Source organism: Podarcis gaigeae, assembly GCF_964106915.1.
Source record: "Podarcis gaigeae genome assembly, chromosome: 1".
NCBI classification, from domain to species: Eukaryota; Metazoa; Chordata; class Lepidosauria; order Squamata; family Lacertidae; genus Podarcis; species Podarcis gaigeae.
The window spans coordinates 3,902,178-3,918,854 of record NC_139678.1 but is presented as its reverse complement, the minus strand read 5'-3'; the positions used below and the strand labels follow the sequence as shown (position 1 = coordinate 3,918,854).

Sequence of the window (16,677 nt, the reverse complement as noted above, 5' to 3'; positions counted from 1 at the left end):
CTGGGGTGCCTCTTTTGGGCTGCCCTTGGAAGTGCCTGCCTGCCTGCCTGCCTGCCTTGGACTTGTCAGTGGCCAACGTACCACATCTTGTGGGAGGGAGTTCCACCGATGAATAATTAAGCCCTGTGTGAAGGAATGCTTTTCTTCACCCTTCCTGATGCTACTACACATCCAGAGTGCTAGTGTTACGGGAGAATGAGAAAAACACCTCCCTAAAGCATAATTTCATGTACTGCTAACGTGACCACACACCACCACCACAAAAGGAGAGTGTGAGGTGTTGATGGGGAATTTGTGCAGCTGAAAAGTCTGCTTAAACAACAACAACAAAATACATCTTGAAAGCATCTGGAGGGTCCTGGTTTCAGGGAGGCTAGGGGGAAGCGCAAGGATGCCCAGCTGCCACTGTTCCTTCTAAGCGCTTGCCTTTCTGCCCGCCTTTCAGGCTGCTCCTGGCTACCACATGGCCAAAATGATCATCAAGCTCATCACTTCAGTTGGCCATGTGGTCAACAACGACCCTGTGGTGGGGAACAAGCTGAAGGTCATCTTCCTGGAAAACTACAGAGTCTCGTTGGCCGAGAAAGGTAAGGACAGCATCGCCTGTTGCTGGCAAGAGCTGGCGTCTCCTGGCAAATGGGCCTAAGAGTCAAAATGTGTTTCAAACTGCACTTGTGCCTCATTGGCATTCCCTACGACATTTTTCCTGTTCTTGGTGGGTCCCTCTTCCTTTGGCTAAAATGTTGGGGGTGGGAGAACATATCTGTGGCCCTCTAGATCAGTGTTTCCCAACCTTGGGCTTCCAGCTGTTTTCAGACTACAATTCCCATCATCCCTGACCACTGGTCTTGCTAGCTAAGGATGATGGGAAACGCTGCTCTAGATATTATTCAACTCCAACTGAACGCCAATTGCTGGAAACTGAAGAAAGGGAGAGTACTCTGGGGCCCATTGGGTTGTATCCAACTAAGTTCTACTCAGAGAAGAACCATTTAAATTGATGACAACGACTATCGTGGGTCCATTTCTTTTCACGGAATCCAGTCTTCACATGACAGAGGGCTTGCAGTAGAGCTTCAGTAACAGACCTTAAACATTTGATAGATTGATGGATTGCATTTATAATCCCGCCTTTTTCTCCAAGGAGCTGAAGGTGATATAAATGATTGTCCCCCTCCTCATTTAATATCCCCCAACCTTGTGGTGTAGGTTAGGCTAAGAGGCAACCACTGGCCCAAGGACACCCAGTGAGCTTGATAGCTGAACGGGGATTTGAACCCTTGTCTCTCCCAGGTCCTACTCCAACACTTTCTTCTTCTTCTTCTTTGGCGATCACTCGTAGCCAAGTAAGATTGACTTCCATGTTGTTGTTGTTGTTTAGTCGTTAAGTCGTGTCCAACTCTTCGTGACCCCCTGGACCAGAGCACGTCAGGCACTCCCGTCTTCCACTGCCTCCCGCAGTTTGGTCAGACTCATGCTGGTAGCTTCGAGAACACTGTCCAACCATCTCGTCCTCTGTCGTCCCCTTCTCCTTGCGCCCTCCATCTTTCCCCACATCAGGGTCTTTTCCTGGGAGTCTTCTCTTCTCATGAGGTGGCCAAAGTCTTGGAGCCTCAGCTTCAGGATCTGTCCCTCCAGTGAGCACTCAGGGCTGATTTCCTTCAGAATGGATAGGTTTGATCTTCTTGCAGTCCATGGGACTCTCAAGAGTCTCCTCCAGCACCAGAATTCAAAAGCATCAATTCTTCAGCGATCAGCCTTCTTTATGGTCCAGCTCACACGGTTTTAACAGTGAGTCCATAAGTGACTGTGGAGGCCAATTCTGGATCCACACGTCCTTCCACAGTGGGGACATTGGTTTCTGGGCAGGAGTTGATCACGGTGTGGATTTGCCAAGCGTGCCTTCCTCTTAGCACCTTTCTCCCTTGCGTCCTGAGTTCGAGTGTCTTCAAAGACCATGACACCTTTGGTAAAGGCTGTTCTCCAACTGGAGCGCTCGCAGGCCAGTGTTTCCCAGTTGTCAGTGTTTATACTACATTTTTTAAAGATTTGCCTTGAGACAGTCTTTGAACCTCTTTTGTTGATCACTAGCATTACGCTTTCCATTTTTAAGTTCAGAATAGAGTAGTTGCTTTGGAAGACGACAATCAGGCATCTGCACAACATGACCAGTCCAACGAAGTTGATGTTGAGGAATCATTGCTTCAACACTGGTGATCTTTGCTTCTTCCAGTACACTGGCATTAGTTCACCTGTCTCCCCAAGTGATGTGTAAAAGAAACAGTGTTATACCAGGTCAGGCTATTGGCCCTAACTCGAAGTTGTCTCTTGGGCAGAAAATGTCCTTAACAGCTTTTCCCTCAGCCTTTATTACTATTATTATTATTATATTATTATTATTATTAGTAGTAGTAGTAGTAGTTTTCAATTACAATAATCCAATAATATCCTCATTATAACAAAGCCAAATTATAATACAATTAGTAATACCAATAATTCAGACGCCAAATTATACAATTTAGGTAGCCTCCCACGTGCTAGAATTGATGCTTTACTTTATTTCTGTGTTCCAAAATCTTCTAAATTTCAATTACTCTCAAGTCAAAATCCCTTATACAGCAACTGCAATTTTAACAACTTCCATTTGTATTGACACATTGAATGATTTATAAAGCTAAACTGCATCCTTGTTCTTCCTGTGAGTGGCAGTTATTTTGTCCATGATGTTTCTTCCTGTCCTTTTAAAATGTTACGTCTATCTTTTCCTGGTTGTTGCTGTTCTGCATCATGCCTTGGGCAGAGCTGATATCCCATTGTTGTTTCAGAAGTTCTCCATTCCTCTGTCCCGTAGTTCATTGTTTGCAACTTTAGCAGCAGCTGCCGAAATCACACTGTCCCAATAAATATCCTCTTTTCGCCATTTTTCTCTCGGCCTGGGAAGGAGAAGAAGCTGTCGAACTTCAAATAACTCAGTACTGAACCTTATCAACTCCTTGTCAAGCTCGCAGATTCCTCTCCCTCAGCCTTTAAATTGGAAAAAGCCAGAAATTGAAATTGGGACATTTTTTTTCCCCGTTGCCCCACTGAGCTACACCTTTCCCTTTCCTCTAGGTGCAAGGCAGTTTGATGATTCTGCATGGGGTTTTTTTCTGATTACCTGCTGCGAGACGTCATTTTTGGCTGTGACAGAAATGGAAACTAATAATAATAATAATAATAATAATAATAATAATAATAATGGACTGCAGGAATGGCTAAAATTGCACCCTCTTGGCAGTGATCCCAGCCACAGATCTTTCGGAGCAGATTTCCACAGCAGGCACCGAAGCGTCTGGCACCGGCAACATGAAATTCATGCTGAACGGAGCCCTGACCATTGGGACAATGGATGGCGCCAACGTTGAGATGGCAGAGGAGGCTGGAGAAGAGAACCTCTTCATCTTTGGCATGAGAGTGGAGGATGTGGCTGAGCTGGACCGGAGAGGGTGAGTATGGCAGAAGCAAAGGTCTCGCCCACACTTTTTGCGTGACCTGTATTTTGATTGGATTGTGCACGGATGATTTACACACACACACACACACACATACACACACGGTTCCAAGAGCTTTTCTCTTTTTTCTTTTTAAAAATTTTTAAAAATATATTTACAGTGGTACCTCTGGTTAGGTACTTAATTCGTTCCGGAGGTCCCATTAAAGCATCCATGATTAAATGGGTGCAAGATATTGGGGGAAATATTATGCTTGAACAATGGGGGAAATTGTGGAAAGATGATATGAAATTCACTTACAGATAGGTAGCCGTGTTGGTCTGCCATAGTCAAAACAAAAAAAAATTCCTTCCAGTAGCACCTTAAAGACCAACTAAGTCAGTTCTTGGTATGAGCTTTCGTGTGCATGCACACTGTGTATCTGAAGAAGTGTGCATGCACACGAAAGCTCATACCAAGAACTGACTTAGTTGGTCTTTAAGGTGCTACTGGAAGGATTTTTTTTTGTTTGTTATGAAATTCACTGTGTGTTATATATTGAAAGAAAATTACCTTAAAATGCAACATAGATGGTAATTAACACCTGAAAGAATAGCAAAAATGAATAAAAATTGTGGCAATGTCTGCTCTCGATGCAGCACAGAAAAAGGTACTGTGATGCATATATGGTGGAATTGTTTACACATCTGTAATGGGTTAAGGGGCTGCTTGTGCGTAAATGGTTGAGTTCTCAACTCATGCAATCAGTTTCTAAACTCTCCCAGTCCGCGGAGCCATGGATGCATGGCTACCTCAATCGCTGGCAGAATCCGTCAGTGGGCGATTCCGGAATTTACGCCAACATAAGAGTTCCTTAACGGAAACTCTCCTTCTGGATTCTCTGCGTGACAGTTTCCTGCGCGGAGTAGGCGTCCCCAGCGGAGGTCCTGAAACCTCTCCGCTGTTCTCACTGGAAGTATCTTGGAGCCATCCCTCCGACTGAGTTTCTGCGGGAACTCTCTCTCTCCCCCTGCTGGTTCCTTCCTCAGCATCCGAGGGTCTCCTAGCCTCCTTGAGCCCTTCCACCACCTGACTCTCCGATGGCAGTTCCCTGACAACATCAAACAATTTTGGGAAACAATATATAATGAAATGAAAAAAAATGTTCAGATATTCATTTAGGAAAACATCAGAAAGTTTTCTATTGGGAACAGTGGCAGGAAGTCTAAAGGAAGAGGACAAGACATTATATTTATACGCAACAGTAGCCGCAAGGCTATCGATTGTGAAAAATTGGAAAAGTGTTATAATAACAACAAGTGGCTTGCCAAATTCTTGGAGTATTACAATATATCCAAAACAATGGGAGAAATCGGAAGGATCTCAAAAGAGAAGATAGACAGGGACTCCAGGAGCTTTTCTCATTGCTTCATGGTTGTGCCTTGCAAAAGTTTGATCTTGCCCACTGAATTAGATCTTATCCAATTCACAGAAAATCCAGAGATTTTGCTTATGGTAAGATCAGATATTTGACCCCTTGCATATGTTAATGGTGCAGATCAATAATTGCTCAATAATTTGAGTCACCCTACAGTTTGGAGGCGGCTGTTATGGCAATTCTGTTGGCAAAGTTAATTTGCCTAATACAGATGGAGTCCGGATAAATGCAAAAACCAGACAGTACTGAACAAAAACGGTATATAAATCGAAGAGGAAGACTCCCTCCGAATTGCACAGTCACTCAGAGCATGTGCTGCCTCAGTAAATGTGATTCCTCCATGTGAAACAATACTTACACCTATCGCCATCTTGACAAGTTGGCTTTCATGTGAGCGTAATTAACCCTTAAGTTACAAACCAAATGATCCCTGCTGCTGAACTTCCAACAGATTTTCCTCACCAAATCAAGGGAGGTCACATTTCTGCCCCTCCTGGTATAACAAAATGAGATAGCTGAGGATGTCTTGTGACTGCAAAGCCAGGAGCACATAACAAACCAGGCAGAGGGCCTTCTTGGTAGTGGCGCCCGCCCTGTGGAACGCCCTCCCACCAGATGTCAAACAGAAAAACAAGTACCAGACTTTTAGAAGACATCTGAAGGCAGCCCTGTTTAGGGAAGCTTTTAATATTGAATAGGTTATTGTATTTTGATATTCTGTTGGAAGCCACCCAGAGTGGCTGGGGAAACCCAGCCAGATGGGCAGGGTATAAATTATTATTATTATTATTATTATTATTATTATTATTATTATTATATTAATTTTAATATACATGGCCATCGGTAGTATTCAATATGTGTGCTAAAGGTTTTCCTCCCTCTTTCCATCAGGTACAAAGCTCAGGAATATTACGAGAGGCTTCCTGAGCTGAAGCAAGCTATGGATCAGATCAAGAGTGGATTCTTTTCACCAAAAGAGCCCGACCTTTTCAAAGATTTGGTCAACATGTTGTTCTACCATGACCGGTGAGTGGAGACCCCTTTGCAGAAACCTGTTGACAGCTTTGGCTAACGGTTGCTTGTGCCACACTCTGTAACTTGCCTGGCCTCTGTGCCTCAATCACAGCAGGGTCTGCTTTCCCTGACCCTCCACTCTGGAAAAAAGTTTAAGGAACATAGATTTGGGACCCCAAGGGTCATCCAGCCCAACCCCCTGCAATGCAGGAATCTCTGCTAAAGCATCCAATCTCTGCTTCAAAACCATGGAAGGAGAGTCCACAACTTCCAGAGGGAGACCTTTCCGCTCTTGAACAGCTCTTACTGGGGTGTAAATACCGTATTTTTCGCCCTATAGGACGCACTTTTTCCCCTCCAAAAATGAAGGGGAAATGTGTGTGCGTCCTATGGGATGAATGCAGGCTTTCGCTGAAGCCTGGAGAGCGAGAGGGGTCGGTGCGCACCGACCCCTCTCGCTCTCCAGGCTTCGCGGACCTCTCCGCAAGCAGGAGGAGCGCTCCCGCTGCTTGCGGAGAGTTGTCTGCATGCCGAAGCCTGCCCTCACTGAGCTCAGCGCGTCCAGGCTTCGCAGATCTCTCAGCAAGCAGCGGGAGCCAGCGCTGGGCTCCCACGGCTTGCAGAGAGCTGCCTGTTTGGGGACTGGGGTCAGGGGAAGCTTGGGCCTCCCCCGCCCCAGCCCCGCGCCTGGGGGAAAATATTTTTTTCCCCTTTATTTTCCCCCCAAAAAACTAGGTGCGCCTTATGGGACGGTGCGTCCTATAGGGCGAAAAATACGGTATGTACAATTTTTTTGGCAAAGGGTGTTTAAGGGGATAGCAGAAATCACAGGGTTAAAGCTGACCGAAAGTCCAGAGGTAGCAGTATTATCAATTTACGATGGGGTGGAAGGTTCACTGGCTATGAAGGACTTGCTCACAAATTTATTGACAGCCGCACAAATTATTACAGCTAGGAAGATGGAAGGGGCAAGCAGAAAATAAAATGTTATAATGGTACAAAGAGGTTTGCGATATAGCTATTAATGATAAATTAGCGTGTGCCATTAAGGTAAGATGGGGAATATGCAGGAGAAATGATTTTGAGGAGATACGGAGGGTGTTTGTAGAATTTGTACTGTTAAAACGGAAAGGGGTCAAACCATCGCAAGTGGTGTTGAAATTTTGGGAGGTTGGATAGCTATAATGCAATGGTCTCAGGGAGCACATTTTTATGATTATGTGTGATTAATTCTTGATTTAATAATAAAAAAGTGAAAGGGGGGAAAGGTTCTTCCTGATGTCAGGGCCTGTTGAGGACCCTGTTTTTATTTTGACAGGACACTGGACTTTGATGGTGGCCTTCCTATTTATGTGTAAAATAATAATACAGTGGTACCTCGGGTTACATACGCTTCCAGTTACAGACGCTTCAGGTTACACACTCCGCTAACCCAGAAATAGTGCTTCAGGTTAAGAACTTTGCTTCAGGATGAGAACAGAAATCGGGCTCCAGAAGCACAGCGGCAGCAGGAGGCCCCATTAGCTAAAGTGGTGCTTCAGGTTAAGAACAGTTTCAGGTTAAGAACGGAACTCCGGAATGAATTAAGTACTTAACCCGAGGTACCACTGTAATACAGTCATACTTCGGGTTAAATATGCTTCAGGTTGAGCATTTTCAGGTTACACTCCGCGGCGACCTGGAAGTAATGGAACGCATTACTTCTGGGTTTCGCTGCTCGCGCATGCACAGACGCTCAAAATGACGTCACGCTCATGTGCAGAAGCGGCGAATCGTGACCCATGCATGTGCAGACGCGGGTTGCGTTCGCTTCAGGATGCGAACGGGGCTCCGGAACGGATCCCGTTTGCATCCGGAGGTATCACTGTAATAAAAAAGGGTCTTCATTGTTCAGGCACAAGCCCCCCTAACCGCCCGCTCTGACTCCTTCCTCGAATAGGTTCAAAGTCTTCGCAGACTACGAAGCTTACGTCAGATGTCAAGACAACGTCAGTCAACTCTACATGGTAAGCTGGGCGGAGGGTGTTTGCCTGCTGCCAGCGGTCTCCTGAGATTGCCTTACCCTGTGTAAATGCACTCGCTTCGATCGGCCAAACTGGCCCCGTTCCAGGCACCGCATAATGCCCGTTCCACATTTGTAAGAAGGGCTTTCAAGCGAGGTGCTAGGAGAGGCTGGAAGGAAGCCCAGGGGGGCCTCGTACCATTGCTCACCTTCCCAGATTCTCCGAAATGGAATGAGAGGGAAAGCGCCCCTCCGCCAACACCACGGCCCTTTTTCTGGAGTTCTCCCAATATGCATGGTCCTGTGGGACAGCAGGGAGGAGCGGACGTCGCTCCAAAATGCAACAGATTCCTGGCTGGGCGTTCCCCTATAGCTGTTTTAAAACAGCTGCACTAGTTTTCAATTCATTTCCAGGCCCAGTTCGAGGTGCTCATATTGGTGTTAATGCCCTGGGACACAGGTGGCGCTGTGGTCTAAACCACTGGGTCTCTTGGGCCTGTCGATTGGAAGGTCGGCGGTTCGAATCCCCGCAACGGAATGAGCTCCCGTTGCTCTGTCCCAGCTCCTGCCAACCTAGCAGTTCAAAAGCATGCCAGTGCAAGTACATAAATAGGTACCACTTCGGCGGGAAGGTTAACGGCGTTTCCATGCGCTCTGGCTTCCATCAGTGTCCCATTGCGCCAGAAGCGGTTTAGTCCTGCTGGCCACATGACCCGGAAAGCTGTCTGCAGACAAACACTAGCTCCCTCGGCCTGTAAGCAGAGATGAGCACCACAACCCCAGAGTCGCCTTTGACTGGACTTAACCATCCAGGGGTCCTTTACCTTTACATTTTACCTTTAATGCCCTAAATGACTCAGGTCCTGCCCTCAGACACTCAGGGGTGTCAGCGTGGGGTGAGAGGACCTTTTCTGTGGTGGCCCCTAAGATGTGAAACTCCGTCCTCATAGAGGTGTGTCTGGCACCTTCATTATACAGCTTCCGGAGAATGCTGTAGATTCACCTCTTTACCTTGGCTTTGGACAACTGAGGTGTATTATTTGTGGCTGCAAGTTGTTTAAACCTGCTTTTAATACTATGTTTTAATGTTGTGACCTGCCTGGGACCTTAAAAGAGAGAGCGGGGGAAAAACACTAGTCTAGCCATAAATACACAAGTTATTTAGCCTGCATACTTTCTGTCTCCCATGCACACCTGTGTTTAGTAAACTGTGGCCTTTTGTAGTTTCCTGGGTGTGCTTATTAACTCCATCACCTGTGGCTATTTCATCAGCATCCTTGTAGCTCAGGTGTGACTCACCTGTGGCCCTCCAGGTGTTGCTGGACTAAAACTCCCTTAATTCCTGGCCATTGGCCATGCTGCTTGCTCGGGGTCCAAAACAGTTCTCCCTCCTCCCTCCTGTAGTTGAAATCCCTCCTTATTACAATTCTGCAGGTACAGTGAAGTTTTTCCTTCCCTCCTATATTTTGAGATTCTTCTACATGCTGCACTTCCTATGTAGTTCTCCTCTTGCTGCTTCTTGCAAGATAACCACCTAGAACAGTGGTTCCCAATTGGTAGTCTGCAAACCCCAACTGATGTCCATGGCACATATCCATTGACTGACTGTTTGTGGGCGCCGTGTGTTCGCACGGGTAACGTGACTCTCACAGGAGCGAAGCCCGGAAGACGTACGTTTGCTCTGAGACATGTTGGCACCATTCACAAAACAAGAACTACTACAGGATATCGAGATTTTCAAAAGAAGGGGTTCGTGGCTTGGCTTTTGAAAAACAGGGGTCTGCAGTTCCTAGCTAACTGGGAACCACTGACCTAAAATGTATAATAATAATATTAATAATAATAATAATAATTTTATTATTTATACCCCGCCCATCTGGCTGGGTTTCCTCAGCCACTCTGGGTGGCTCCCCACAGAATATTAAAAACATGATGAAACATCAAACATTAAAAACTTCCCTAAGCAGGGCTGCCTTCAGATGTCTTCTAAAAGTTATGTAGTTTTTATCTGCTTGACATCTGACGGGAGGGCGTTCCACAGGTGGGTGCCACCACCGAGAAGGCCCTCTGCCTAGTTCCCCTGTAACCTCACTTCGTACAGGGAGGGAACTCCCAGAAGATCCTCAGAGCTGGACCTCAGTGTCTGGGCTGGACAAAGGGGGTGGAGACGCTCCTTCAGGTAAAATGCTGTCTGATTTCCCTACCATCAAACTTGGGGCTGGGTTAGGTTGGAACTTGAAACAAACCATCGCTTTGGCCCGGAGTGTTTTGTTGAGCAGTCAGAAAGAACTCTGGGCATGGAAATGAGAGACTTCCAGTTGGTCGCCCAGTAATGGCAGATAGGAGCTCTTTCGGCTGAAAGAGCCCCAGCGCTGTGAAGCAGGGGGAGACCACAAGAGGGTCACGGTCCCCCGGAAAAACCTCGGGCGTTCTGAGGACCTGGTGATCCGATGGGTGCCCTTTGGCAACCCCGGTAACCAGGGGGATTTGAGGAAGTCACTTAACAACGTTACAAAGATTGGTTTAATTACAAATAGGATGTTTGTTTGTTTGTTTTAATTTTGGGGGGAAATTAATTTAAAAATTTGAAGGGGAAAAATGGAAATGAGACCTTTGCGACTCTCAAGTCAGCTTCTTCTTTTTGGCCTATCTCCTTTTCTCAGAACGCCAAGGAGTGGACCAAAATGGTGATCAGGAACATCGCCGCCTCCGGGAAGTTCTCCAGCGACCGGACCATTAAGGAGTATGCCCGGGACATCTGGGGGGTGGAGCCTTCCGACTTGAAGATCCCGCCCCCCAATGTGCCCCGGGACGTGGCGGACGAGATGCTGGCCAACGACACGTCTGAAAAGATGCACGTCTGAGTTTGCACGAGTCACAAGGAGTTAGCTCTACCCGAGTAGTGAGTGTGCGATCCTGTGTGGTTTGTGCGAGGCTGGCTCACGCTTGTTTAGTGACGCTAACAGTAGTTAAAAGTTGTGGGCTCTTTTTCTTTCTGCTTTTATTGGCGTTGAAAGGGGAATCTGACTTATTCCCTGAATTCTGCAGAAGTGCAAAGCGAGTTGAAGGGCACTTCTGAGTGTCATGAACCCTCCCCCGCCTCCCCCTCCCTTGGCAGCCTGGGAATTCCTAGTCCTAAGTCTCTTTTTCGAAGGTCCCAGGATGGGGCTCCTGTTGAACCTCCTGCAAAACCAGCTTCCAGGAGGGACCGATGGCAAGATCGAGTCAACAAGCTGCTCTTTTGCATCCTCAACTCTTTTTAAAAGATAACAAAGGGATTGGTTACCCATCAGATAAACCCTTCGCAGAGGGAGTGGACCTGTCTGGGGAGAGAGGTGTGTCGAAAATGGTGGCAGCAGAATCCCTGGGGGTCTTAATGTTGCTGTCTCAGCCATCTTGTGGCCAAGGATCTTCCCCCCAAAAAGGGGCCCCTGCTCCAACTTGCCTATGACGGCATCCAGACTCTTTTCTGCATTTCAAAGCTCTGTCTCTGAGTCTGTTGTTTTGGGTTGTTTTATTCTCCCAGCATTTGGCAAATGGCAGTCGGGTTTTCTGTGGCTTGCTATCTGCTCTGATTTGGAATTAAAATGTGGGTTTTCCCAGGAGAAGCACTGGAAGGGGGGAAAAACCCCACCCACTCAGATGCAGAAAGTACAGACGTGTGCCTGGAAAGTGGGGTGCAAAAGGACGTCTGGCTGAGCCCTATAATCTGTCCTACAGTCGCTGGACCAAAGTGCTTTTAACGGATACCCTGAGGTATTGCAGCAGGTGCTATGTGTTCAGTGCCATTGGTGCGCTCAGCAGGTACATGCCGGCTGCTTGCGCGCAGTGAGAAAGATGCGCTAGGAAGGGGAGGGAGATTGTCCTGTTCAGGTAGTGCTTAAAATATCCACTTTTAGGTGCATTGATACAAAAAAGAAGCAGCAAACCCCACATCTATGCAAGGCCTGCATGCATCAGTTTGTGTTCTCCCCGCTTTCTTGTCTCCCGGGTCCACGCCACAAATCTTGCATTCCTGGAAATTCACCTGGTAAAATAAAAACGAAATCCACTCTTCCTGTTCATGGCTCGTTTTATTATCTGTAGCAATTTGAACTGGAGTATGGTGCAGCGTTCCTTGCTGGGGGGCAGCGGCTGTTCTCTTCCTGTGTTGCTGCTGTCACTTAACACTCTGGAGGAAGTTTCTGTTTGGGAACAGGAGGGAAACAAAGAGGCATGATTTATATTTAACCAGGGGCCATGCCAAGTATCTACTTAGGCAGGGATGTCTTAAGCAAATATCCACCCGGCCGCCTCAGCATCTCACAGGCTCAGTCGCCCCCGAACTCACGGCACAGAGCCGCCCGCAGCAGAAAAGCCCGCCACAGCGCTTCAACCAATGGGAGGCCACTTCCCCGGACTCAACTCTTGGGCCCCAGACTCTCAGCCTGGCACCCCTGAGAGCCCAGCGCCCGGGTGCCCCACACCCCTAGCACCTATGGGTAAGACGGCCCTGTAATTAGGCTTGTCTTTAGGCTAGGACAGGGTTTCTCAAACTTGGGTCTCTATCTGTTTCTGGACTACAACTCCCATCATCCATGACCCACGGGCCCTGCTAGTTAGGGATGATGGCAGTTGTAGTCCCAAGTTTTGTAAACTCTGGTGCAACATTTGGGCGGAAGAGTACACTCTGTATGTGGGTGCACATATATGCCATTTCAGTAAATATGGAAGGTGTGTTTGTTTCAAATTGGGGAAAGTGATCCACTTGCAGTAGACCAGCCACTTCTGAGGATGTCTTCCCCATCACCTAGGTCAAGTGTAGCCAATGTGGTTTCTTTTGTCTTATATTGGAGGAAGCCACTTTAGCCCTGCAAGAACTTCCCAGCCACTGAAAGCCACCTCTGACCACAGGGCCAATAATAATAATAAGAAGAAGAAGAACTTATTATTTATAGCCTGCCCACAGGGCAGGCGCAACTACCAAGAAGGCCTTCTGCCTGGTTCCCTGTAGCTTCACTTCTCGCAATGAGGGAACCGCCAGAAGGCCCCCGGAGCTGGACCTCAGTGTCTGGGCAGAACAATGGGGGTGGAGACGCTCCTTCAGGTATACTGGGCTGAGGCCATTTAGGGCTTTAAAGGTCAGCACCAACACTTGGAATTGTGCTCGGAAACATACTGTGAGCCAGTTTAGGTCTTTCAAGACCGCTGTTATGTCTTGACATAACAGGCCCAAGTGCTGCTGTGGCATTTAAGCATGTTCTTCTTGGCCATGCAATGGAGAGACATGTTCCCTTCGCCTGCCATACTGATTTCCGCAATGATCACAGAGTTATTTTAAAAAATACTGAGGTTATACAGTCATACCTCGGGATGAATACGCTTCAGCTTAAATATTTTTGGGTTGCACGCTGTGGCGACCCGGAAGGAACGAAGCCACTCGCACATGCGCAGACGCTCAAAATGACATCACGCGCATGCACGGAAGCGGCGAAACGCGACCCGTGCACACACAGATGTGCAGTCGTGTCTTAGGTTCGCTTCAGGATGCGAATGGGGCTCCGGAACGGATCCCGATCGCATCCAGAGGTACCACTGTACTGCTAATGGGCAGGGCAGGAGGGTTGGACAGTCTCTCATCAAGGTGCAGGAGCGATGAAGAAGGGGTCCTCCCTCTTGCAAACAGCCTGGGATAAAGGCTGCTTCTTGGGCTTCCAGCACAGCAAATTTGCACATCCCCCTCTCTGCTGCAGCAGGCAGCTGTGTGTGCCCAGCTCCTTCCTTCATCCCAGCCCTCAAAGTGTCAAAGGGAAATCAGGGGCTGGGGACCCCATTCTGCAAAAGCGTTTCTCTTCTTTCCCCCCACTTACTTGAGAATGCCGGCAAGATCAGGATGGAAGGAAATGTAGTCGTGTCCTAAGCCCAGGGCAGAAGGTAAAGGAATAAACACGACGTTCTCTTTCTTCTCCGAAGCGTTGTATGCAATCTCAAAGAGCTGTAAGGGAACGAATGAGGCAGGTGGCAGCATCTGGGGTTTTTTAGTTTCATAGAATCTTACGGGGGTCGTCTAGTCCAGGGGTTGGCAACCTAAGGCCCATGGGCCGGTAGTGTCCCACAAGGCTTGTCTAACTGGCCCATGGCGAGCCCTGCCACTGCCCGCTCTTAGCGACGCGGGGACCAACTTCTGGGTTGATGGCGCCTGTGTGGATGCGCATGGGTGCTCTCCTGAACCGGATGTGCGCCGGAAATAGTGTGTGCGCACGTGCACAGGTGCTCCTCCGACCCAGAAGAGTGTGCGTGCACACACACTCCGGCCCATCCTCTGACAGACGGAGCGTTAACCAGCCCATCCTCGGATAAGGTTGCTGACCTTTGATCTAGGCCATTCCCCTGCAATGCTGGAATCTCAGCTAAAGCATCCAGGATAGATGGCCATCCTATTGGTAAAACCTGTTTGGTGTTTTGCAACTTTCCGACTAGTTGCAGGACCTTAGCCAGACCTGGCAGAGTACATGCAGAATCCACGGAAGCAATTGGCGACTTAGCTGCAGACAGGATAGACGACGCAGGAACCAGGAACTTGTAGTTAGGAGTTAGGCGACTCATTGACTGAGCTTGTTGAGGGCTGGAATACTCAGCTCCTGGCAGCCATCGATGAGATCGCACCTAAGCGCCCTCTGCGACCCCGCAGAAACTGGGCTCCCTGGTTTACCGAGGAGCTTCGGAAAATGAAGCGGGACCTCAGACGGCTAGAGCGAGTATGGCGGGGTGCCCGTGACGGAGCCTCAAGAACATCTTATAGGGTTTTTATGAAAACCTATGAGATGGCTGTGAAGGCCGCTAAGAAGTCTTACTTCTCGGCCTCCATTGCATCCGCTAGCTCTCGCCCGGCGCAATTATTTAGTATAATTCGGTCTTTAACGTCCCTTGAAGGACAGCCAAATTTAAATAACAATCTGACACATAGCTGTGAGGCATTTGCGAGCTTTTTTGCGGAGAAGGTCCTGTTGCTCCGCCATGACCTCCCTGCCAATTTGGATACAATAAAGGAACTGGAGGCCCCTTGACTGTCCTCGGGTCCAGTATTGGACCATTTTGACCGGATATCTCCAGCCGATGTGGACAGACTCCTCCGACCTGGAAAGCCCACCACCTGTCCTCTTGACCCGTGCCCGTCATGGCTGATTAGAGCGTGTCCAGACGAGGTGCGGGCCCCCCTGGGGGATATCATCAATTTGTCCCTTGGCACCGGGATATTCCCAGAGGAACTGAAGGAGGCAGTGGTGCATCCGCTCTTAAAGAAAACATCATTAGATCCCTTAGATCTATCCAATTACCGCCCGGTCTCGAATCTTCCATTCCTGGGTAAGGTGATTGAGAGAGTGGTTGCTGAACAGCTTGGTAGGTTTCTGGATGAAACATCTGCTCTGGATCCATTCCAGTCCGGCTTCCGTGCTGGTCATGGGACCGAGACGGCTCTGGTCGCCCTAACAGATGATCTCCGTAGGCAGCTGGATCGAGGCGGGTCGGGGCTGCTGATTCTTCTAGATCTGTCAGCAGCCTTCGACATGGTCAATCACGAACTCCTGGACCACCGCCTTGCCGACGTGGGGATCCAGGGCACAGTCCTTCAATGGCTGCACTCGTTTCTCTCTGGTCGGGGACAGAGGGTGACGCTCGGGGGGGAATTGTCATCGCGCCACTCCTTGGTGTGTGGAGTGCCTCAGGGTGCGATTCTCTCCCCGATGCTTTTTAACATCTTTATGCGCCCCCTCGCCCAGCTTGTCTGGAGTTTTGGGCTGGGTTGCCATCAGTATGCCGATGACACCCAACTCTATCTGTTGATGGATGGCCATCCTGACTCGGCCCCCGATACACTGGCGAGATGTTTGGAAGCTGTGGCTGGATGGTTACGTGGGAGCCGGTTGAAGTTAAATCCTTCGAAGACAGAGGTCCTCTGGCTGGGGCGGGACGATATGGGATTGAGGGGGCAACTCCCATCTCTTGCGGGGGTGCAATTAGTGCCAGCACCGTCCGTTAAGAGTTTGGGTGTAATCTTCGATACCTCCCTCTCTATGGAGGCGCAGATTACAGCTATAACAAAGGCGGCATTTTTTCATCTCCGCCAAGCTAAGCAGTTGGCCCCTTATCTCTCTCGCCCTGACCTAGCCACTGTGATCCATGCGACGGTCACCTCCAGACTGGATTATTGTAACTCGCTCTACGTGGGGCTGCCCTTAAGACTGACCCAGAAACTCCAGCGGGTGCAGAATGCCGCGGCGAGACTCCTTATGGGGTCTTCGCTGTGAGATCACATTCATCCGGTACTATACCAGCTGCACTGGCTCCCGGTGGAGTACAGGATCAGGTTTAAGGTGCTGGTTTTAACCTTTAAAGCCCTATACGGCCTAGGACCCTCGTACCTACGGGACCGCCTCTCCTGGTATGCCCCACAGAGAAACCTACGGTCTGCAAATAATAACATCCTCAAGGTCCCAGGCCTCAGAGAGGTTAGGCTGGCCTCAACTAGAGCCAGGGCCTTTTCGGCTGCGGCTCCAATCTGGTGGAACGCTCTGTCACAAGAGACTAGGGCCCTGCGGGACCTGACATCCTTCCGCAGGGCCTGCAAAACAGAGTTGTTCCACCAGGCCTTTGGCCAGGGCGCAGCCTGACTCCCTCCTCTGGCAACCTGCTTAGAATCTTGCTTAATTAGTTGCCATTAATTTGATTTTAATTGATTTTTATAATGAAATATTTTTAGAATGTGTTTTTTA

At 48.6% G+C, this 16,677-nt stretch overlaps 2 protein-coding genes across 2 annotated transcripts in view; one reads left to right on the top strand and one right to left on the bottom strand.

Annotated features, from left to right (window-relative positions):
* PYGL (glycogen phosphorylase L) overlaps positions 1 to 11,986 on the top strand; it is a 58,010-nt gene extending 46,024 nt beyond the window's left edge. Inside the window, exons 17-21 of the mRNA XM_083732903.1 lie at positions 446 to 587; positions 3,278 to 3,485; positions 5,800 to 5,934; positions 7,862 to 7,928; positions 10,588 to 11,986. Of these exons, the coding sequence (XP_083589029.1) occupies positions 446 to 587; positions 3,278 to 3,485; positions 5,800 to 5,934; positions 7,862 to 7,928; positions 10,588 to 10,788 (753 nt within the window). The 3' untranslated portion in view covers positions 10,789 to 11,986. The remainder of the gene's footprint in view (positions 1 to 445; positions 588 to 3,277; positions 3,486 to 5,799; positions 5,935 to 7,861; positions 7,929 to 10,587) is intronic.
* ABHD12B (abhydrolase domain containing 12B) overlaps positions 11,979 to 16,677 on the bottom strand; it is a 45,265-nt gene continuing 40,566 nt past the window's right edge. The window contains exons 12-13 of the mRNA XM_083737402.1: positions 13,774 to 13,898; positions 11,979 to 12,108 (exon numbers count right to left, since the gene is read on the bottom strand). Of these exons, the coding sequence (XP_083593528.1) occupies positions 12,084 to 12,108; positions 13,774 to 13,898 (150 nt within the window). The 3' untranslated portion in view covers positions 11,979 to 12,083. The remainder of the gene's footprint in view (positions 12,109 to 13,773; positions 13,899 to 16,677) is intronic.